The sequence below is a fragment of the Oratosquilla oratoria genome, chromosome 20, assembly GCF_046742065.1.
Source record: "Oratosquilla oratoria isolate Oo_2021 chromosome 20, ASM4674206v1, whole genome shotgun sequence".
Lineage (NCBI taxonomy): Eukaryota > Metazoa > Arthropoda > Malacostraca > Stomatopoda > Squillidae > Oratosquilla > Oratosquilla oratoria.
The window spans coordinates 18978574-18986978 of record NC_134796.1 but is presented as its reverse complement, the minus strand read 5'-3'; the positions used below and the strand labels follow the sequence as shown (position 1 = coordinate 18986978).

The following is an 8405-nucleotide window of genomic DNA, read 5'->3' as shown; positions in this document are numbered from 1 at the left end:
CCATCGGTCAACAATTCTTTTAGTAATAGTCTCAATATCTTTTTTGTTGAATCCATTGTTTAAGAGTACTTATGTGGATCTTACTATTTCCGTGTGAACTTTTGTCCATGTGCTGCAGTGAGTAAGATCTCTACGTATATAGGCACTGATGGTAGGATTTATGTACCTTTGTGGACATTCACTTCTTCCGTTCATGCATTGGCCTGTGTTTGTAGGTTTAACATAGGTGTCTGTATCGAATTTTTCTTTTTGTTGTTTAACGAGAATGTCAAGGAATGGCATGGATCCCTCTACGCTATTTTCTATTGTGAAGGTTAAACCGGAGGCATCTTGGAGGTAGTTCTTAAGTAATATTATATCTTCATTGTGTGTAGTCTTTATGAAGATGTCGTCAATATAACGGCAATAAATTTCAGGTTTTTCAAATTTGCTAAACACTTCTTCAATGCAACCCATAAAGAAATTTGCAAACAGGACTCCAAGTGGGGAACCCATAGCGACGCCGTCTATTTGTTGATATTTCACACCGCGGGAACAGGTGAAGGGTGATTCTGTGGTGCAGCAATGGAGAAGGCTACGGAGCGTGGACTCAGGTATTGGAAGCTTTGGAGTTTTAGTATTATGGTAAACACGATTAATGATATAGTTGATGGTACGCTGAATTGGAATTGAAGTAAATAACGATTCTACGTCAATAGCAGCAACAACTAAAACAATACGTTATTAGAAGAGTTGTTTGTGTTAGACATCAATGGAAGATGTCTTCCCACTCTCAAAGATGGCGAGTTGTTTATCTTTGAGGCATGTTACATCGATTGTATTCACCGTATTTAGGGTGCTAGCAATAGTGAGGAGTGTTCCTACATAATTTCACATTTGTTAAAACTGAGAGAGTATATTCAACTGACTTCATCTTAGAACAAAAAGTAGATTCCTAGATATGTTCGGGAAAATAGAACATGTAAATTGGTTTTACAAATAACCTTTTGTCTAGGACTCATGAATTTGTTGCAACCAATTGACACATACTAGTGAAGCTTCATAAAAATTTTCAATGATTCAAGGAACACCAAAAAGAGAAATATCTTTCAATACTTAATGGCGTTGTGTTTATACATTGGGAAGGCTCCAAGGTCTTCCTGATTGACCAAGGACCCAGATAGAACATCTGTCTGACACCCAGAAGGTCCCAGGTAAGACAGGTTTCCAAATGTCTGGTATACACCATTTACATATTTCATGTAATTAATCCAGTCTTATATGTAAAAAAATTCCAAATTAATACAAAATTTCCACATTATGCCATACAAGCACTCCCAATGCTCCTCTGGACTCAAGGTTTCTCCAACAGAATGAATGTACTATGTTTCTTTTCACATCAAAAAGAGATGTTGTTTTAAAATCCTTAATGCCACAATTATCATAATTATCAAGTTCTATCTTAGTCCTTTTAAATCCTTTTACATGTCTATTTGACACTTCCATAGTTTCTAAATGTAAGATTATGAATTTATTTCCACCTGCAAAATCAATTATTTTATACGGACCTGAGTATTATGGTGGAAGTTTGTTTCTGATGACATGTATTTTGGCCATGACCAAATCTCCTACTTGTAATTTTATTTTATGTGCTATTTTATGTTGTTGCTTCTTTATCTCTTGTGTATAGTCTTTAATATGTTCCCTAACTGTTTGATGTATGACTTGAAATGTACGTATCCTATTTGAGATGCAATCATCTATATTATACAATGATTTTTCTTCTGCAATCAAGATTTCGTATGGGAGAATTTTGTCTTCTCCAAAAGCAATAAAATTGGGGTGTTTCTCCCGTAGCTGTATTAATTAGTTTGTTTAGGATACATCAAACATAAAGAATCCAATTATCTCAAGTTGTACTATGTGGGCTTATCAAGCTTCTAAGACATGTAATAATTTTTTCATTTAACCTTTCTACAATTCTATTGCTATAAGGATGATTCACCTGAATATTAAATTTGTTTATCTTAAGTAACCTACATAATTTTTCCATGTTTGTTGATCAAATTCAGTACCATTGTCTGAAACTAAGATATTAGGAATAGTGAAGTTGATTATCTGATCATAGATTACTGAAGTAATTGTTTCAGTTCTCTTATTTGGTATGGGCTGTAAAATGCAAGATTGTGAAAGATAATCAATGGCAACAAATAAATATTTATATGCGTTTTCAGACAGGGGCAACCCCAATAAATCTAAGTGAACTCTTTCCCAAGGTTTCTGTGGGATGAAATATGATAGCATAGAAGCAGGTTTAGGTGTATTTCCTTTCATTTCAGCACATTTCAAACAATTTTCTCTATAAGCATATATATATCTTTCTTCAAACCTGGCCAAAAGTATTTAAGTTGTGCTTGTCTATAAGTTTTTCCTTTCCTTGATGTGAACTACAATCACTCTATTGAAGTAATTTCAATGCCTCTTGTACATGTTTGTGGAATTACCAACTGATTCACTGGGCTCCTAGGAATATCCTTCCCACTCATTTATTTTTTATATATAAAAGTCCATTGTTCAAATGATATTCCTCTATTTTTTACCATTTTGGTAGTTTTGGGGGAATACCTCTTGGGTTAATTAAATTTTGAGCTACTTTTTCCCAAGTCTTATATTTTCTTTGTTCCTAGATTATCATTTCCTCATTTAATGTCACTAGTTCATCTATGGTGGAGATGAAATTGATCGACCTTGACGTTGATTGGCTAATATTTCTACATAGTGCATCTGCTGCAACATTCTTTCTACTTGAAATATATTCAAAATTGACCTCATAACACTGAAGTGCAGTAAAACACCTGGCTAATCTGTCCCTAATATTCTTATGCTTGAATAAGTTCTGGATAGCTGTATGATAAGTCCGCACTCTGATTGGATATCCCAGTATCATATCTAAAACTTTCTTATGAATATATCACTGCTAAGGTTTCTCTTTCTGTGATGGAGTAGTTTTTCTCTGTATTATTACAAGGTCTCGAGGTGTAAGCTATCGGCTTCAATGTTCCATTTCTCTCTTGCATCAGTATGCCTCCTAACCCTATGTCAGACACATTGGTACAAAGAATGAACTCCTTATAATCTGGAAATATGAGAACTGGAGAACTAGTAAGTTTATTTTTCAACTTGTCAAAAGTTTGTTGTTATGCAGGTCCCCAAATGAACTTTGAATCTTTCCTCAACAAAGAACTTAATAGATTAGTTATGTCTGTATAACCCTTGCTAAATTTTCTCCAGTACGCTGTCAATCCTAAGAAACTTCTAACTTTTTCTACATTGTCTGGAAATGGATAGTTCTTTACTGTTTCTATTTTTTAATTTACTGTACTAAGTCCATGTCCGTCTATTCTATGTCTCAAATATATGACACTGTCCTGTAAAGCCTTACATTTTTCAATCCTGCTTCAACTAATCTTGAGAGTACCAAATCTAATTTCTTAAAATGTTCAGCCGCTGTTTGGGAAACTATTAAAGTATCTAGAAACACACTGACAATGTTTCCTAACAACCCATCTAGAAATGAATTCATTGATCTCATATAAGTTAATGGACTATTACTTAACCCAGAAGGTATTCATTTGAATGCATAGTGCCAAGTTGTTGTAAAAATGCTGTATAATCTCATCAATTTTTATGCAACTTAATCTGGCATTAATGCAGATTTGATATCTATAGTGCTAAAATACCTATTCTCGGTTCCCAAACTACAAAGTATATCTGTTATTACCGGTAACGGTAATCTATCAGGGATAGTCTGTTTATTCAATTCCCTATAGTCAATAACTGGACGCATGGTACCATCTGATTTTGGCACCAGAATCAAGGGGAAGTTCCATTCACTTTGACTAGGTTCAATAATATCCTGCAATAACATTTCAGTGATAATTTTATCTACAATGGCCAGCTTGGATCGTGATAATCTACAAGCAGGTATATAAATAGGTTGAGACCTTGGTTTTAATTTGATCTAATGTTTTGAAACAGTTGTTTTGCCCAAGGCGTTCCCTAGCAAAGGAATTACTTTATTGTGCCTCAAGAGTAATGCAAGGAATCTTTCACCTAACTCTGGACAACTACTAGGTCCTAGTTGACACTTTAATTTCTCTCCCAAATCTGTGTCTTCCTAAATTGAACAGATTGGTGAGATTGGGTATTTCACCTCCTCAGTACCCTCATTTAAAATCTTAATAGGTTTTGTATAGACTTGAAAATATCCTATTTGTGTACCTTTTCTTAAAAATATGTCTTTATTCAAAAGTACTAATTAATGGTTCCCTTATCACAGATACTGGTTCTAAGTCTGGTTGATTTAAAAATGGGATTATCTGTGATTTCACTAAGATCCCTAACTCAGTAGGGCATATGATCATACCCTCTTCTCACATAGTTGCAAATCCTATCAATAAATATCCTGGGAAAACAGATTCTTCTAAAACTATCATTGATGATGATGATGATGATGATGATGATGATGATGATGATGATGATGATGATGATGATGATGATGATGATGATGATGATGATGATGATGATGATGATGATGATGATGATGATGATGATGATGATGATGATGATGATGATGATGATGATGATGACGACGACGACGACGACGATGATGATGATGATGATGATGATGATGATGATGATGATGATGATGATGATGATGATGATGATGATGATGATGATGATGATGATGATGATGATAACGATGATGATGATGATGATGACGATGATGACGACGACGACGACGACGACGACAATGATGATGATGATGATAATGATGATGATGATGATGATGATGATGATGATGATGATGATGATGATGATGATGATGATGATGATGATGATGATGATGATGATGATGACGATGATGACGACGACGACGACGATGATGATGATGATGATGATGATGATGATGATGATGATGATGATGATGATGATGATGATGATGATGATGACGACGACGACGACGACGATGTGGAGGAGCAGGAGCAGGAGGAGGAGGAGGAGGATAGTAATAATGACAATAGATGTCAAGATACTTCACAGCAAAAGTTTAATCGTTCAGTATACATCTGATACCATTTTCATAAATTAATTCATCTATTCTATTACCCAAGGGAAAATGTAACAGTAAGTTAATGAAATGCCAGACTAAGTAATTTCTTCGCGGAGTCGAGATCATTTGGAACATATTCCTTGACAGAAAATAAAAAAGATTGTATCTGCAGAAATCTAATAAAAGGTGAACGAGAAATTAAAAACTTGAGAACTCAAATTGACTTGCTTGTAAACACTTCAAACCTCTTCCACGTTTTTATCACAGAAGGTGTCAATCATCATCCGCGCTACCTCCCCGTTGTCAACACGGATCGTGTTAATGACACGCAAATTAAAACCTATCGCAAGATTAACCTAAGACCCATGCTCTATTAAAGAAAAGCTCACCTAAGGCCTATGCCATGGTAGATGGTCCCAGAGAAGAGCACTGGGGCATTCCACTACACTGTAGAATGAAGCGGGTTGCACAGCTGCAAGGGAATCTATTCATATGAGAGACGGCCCTCCTAATATGTTATTTACATTGAGTATATTAACATTTCAAATACTATATATCAAAGAGGTCAACCTTTCATACCCTTCAGTACAGAGGTCTTCTCCTTAACCCAGGAGTTCTCAAGCTTTTTTCCCGTTACGTACCCCGAGAGTTCTCAGACCATCGACCCGTACCCCGATAAACCTGATACAGACTATAGAATGGTAATATATCAAGACTACATATATAATGGCACTGTAATGGCTATCAAATGGTTCAATTAGTAATCAATTTATTCATCTGTTAGGTATTAACATAAAAAAACAACGTACAAAGTCCTCTCTTTGGAGATTTAAATGTTTAAGGAATCTTTCGCTAGTCATCTAAGTATCCCTGTAAACCATCCCGAGAATCCCTGGGGGCTCGTGAGCCTTAGGTTGAGAACCCCTGCTGTAGGCGAATAAAAATGTCTCTCAAATGTGTCATCTTTGCAAAAAGTGACCGTCGTTTTAAAACCTTTAAAGGCGAATGCTCTTTACCACGGAAAAGTAGAATCGTGCTAACTTCACCAGTAATCCATTAACTAGAAAACAGGGTAGGATTTTATCCAAATGTGGAAAGCATTTACCAGGACTAGCAAAAGCTTTTGAAAACACAATCCTGAACCCCTTCATCATGGGTACTTTCTTCAGTTGAATGAAACTGTCTCGTGTAACGTGAACATCATAACATATGGGTTAGGGTACTCTTTACGTCACGGGATCCTGCACATAGGTGAATAATCCCTTGAGGTGTGAAGAAGAAAACTTGTTAAGTATGCTACCCTAGGAAAAGGGTTAAATATATTATCATAATATATTAATTTGTTCAGATAACATTATATTATTTCAGTCAGCTGAGGGGCGGATATCAGATTGAACAGTGTTCACAAAGACACTTAGTTTTCAGTTGAATGATATACTAAACACAAGCATATACAAAATCTACAAAAAACGCTATACTATTAAAATAGATACTAGACTACATATGTGACAGAAAAAAATTCCACTATTTTGAACATTTATTCCGTCTTGGGAAGCAATCAAGATACTAATATAATTGTAAAGAAAAATAGATAAAATAAGAATACACAAGATCTGTTTTGGAGACGCTCTTATATTACTTGAAAACATTACCATATTCCTCTACGAAGAAAATATCAAAGACAAGCTTTGAAAAAAACTGAGCACCAGTTATGTATATTCATGAAAAAAGTTACTTGCAGTTACGTAATGGAAACTATACTCGTGGACATGAAGGACACGACTCTCTTATTGCGTGCAACATGAACACCGGATATCCATCCTCCATCAGGGAGAAGCATGTCAGAAGTCATTACACAATGCAAGCCCAGATGCATGCACTTGTACACAAGCACTCCATGCAGCAACACAAGCACACGACCATATAAACTCAGAACACATACACTGTCATTTGACTGTGAAAGCACACACACACACTAAAGGATATTCAGTATGTGCACATAAAATATCATACACACACAGTTACACACACACAAGCACACACACACACACACACACACACACACACACACACACACACACACACACACACACACACACACACACACACACACACACACACACACACACACACACACACACACACACACACACACACACACACAGACACACACACACACACACACACACACACACACACACACACACACACACACACACACACACACACACACACACACACACACACACACACACACACACACACACACACACACATTGCTATTATTGTACCTTAAGAAACTAACATTAACAACAAATTAAAAAAGATTAAACAACGTTAATAGTAACATACAATTTACGGCAGAAGTAGAGAGCAACGGAAAATTACCATTTTTAGACACTGTATATATATATATATATATATATATATATATATATATATATATATATATATATATATATATATATATATATATATATATATATATTTATATATATATTAGTTTCGAGGGATTAGCTTGTTAAGTGTAGCTGGGAAGGCTTTAGGAGAAGATTAGGAGAGGAACAGAGGGAGTAATTGACGAGGAAGAGTGTGCATTTAGGACGGGTAGAGGTTGTGTAGATCAGATTTTTGTGGTAAGACATATATGTGAGAAAGCTATAGGAAAGGGGAAGGATGTTTTTTGCGCTTTTATAGATCTGGAAAAAGGCTTACGACAGGGTAGACAGAAAGGCGCTGTGGGAGGTTTTGCGGATATACGGGATAGGAAGAAAGCTTCTGGGAGGTGTCAAGAGTTTTTATGAGAGTAGTAGAGCTTGTGTCAGGATTAGAAATGGAGAGAGTGAGTGGTTTGAGGTAAAGGTGGGACTTCGTCAGGGATACGTTATGTCTCCCTGGCTGTTCAACTTGTACATGGATGGGGTTGTGCGAGAGGTAAAGGCAAGGGTGGTGGGTCAGGGATTGGAGATGGTTAAAGAAAATGGAGAAAAGTGGGAGGTGAGTCAGCTGTTGATTGCGGGCGACACTGCGCTTGTGGCACGATCGGAGGAGGGATTGAGGAAGTTTGTGACAGAGTTTGGGAGAGTGTGTGATAGAAGAAAGCTAAAGATAAATGTGGGTAAAAGTGAGGTAATGAGATGTTCAATGGGTGAAAATGGCAGCAGACTGCAAGTGAGCATTAAGGGAGAGCGACTGGAGGAATTGGATAGTTTTAGATACTTGGGTGCAAATGTGGCAGGGAAAGATGGAATGCAGGTGGAGGTAGAATGTAGACTGAGAGAAGAGAGTAAATGCATTTGTGGATTAGAAAGTG

The 8405-nt window shown here is 36.3% G+C and overlaps 1 protein-coding gene across 1 annotated transcript; it reads right to left on the bottom strand.

The window, feature by feature from the left end:
* Positions 1-69: 69 nt before the first annotated feature.
* On the bottom strand, positions 70-5376 carry LOC143036126 (uncharacterized). Its single transcript, XM_076203374.1, has 3 exons — positions 5338-5376; positions 2020-2148; positions 70-657 (listed from the first exon to the last, which is right to left on the bottom strand). Exons 1-3 carry the CDS (start codon positions 5374-5376, stop codon positions 70-72), a joined length of 756 nt encoding a protein of 251 aa, XP_076059489.1.
* Between the last annotated feature and the right edge of the window lie 3029 nt (positions 5377-8405).

Excerpts from the sequence above, each read along its gene's own strand:
- LOC143036126 (XM_076203374.1), bottom strand. The coding sequence starts at position 5,376 with ATGATGATTGACACCTTCTGTGATAAAAACGTGGAAGAG. Across the intron at positions 2,149-5,337 it reads GTGATAAAAACGTGGAAGAG|CCCATACCAAATAAGAGAAC; the intron begins GTTTGAAGTGTT and ends TGCATTTTACAG. Across the intron at positions 658-2,019 it reads AACAAACATGGAAAAATTAT|CGTACCATCAACTATATCAT; the intron begins GTAGGTTACTTA and ends ATTCCAATTCAG.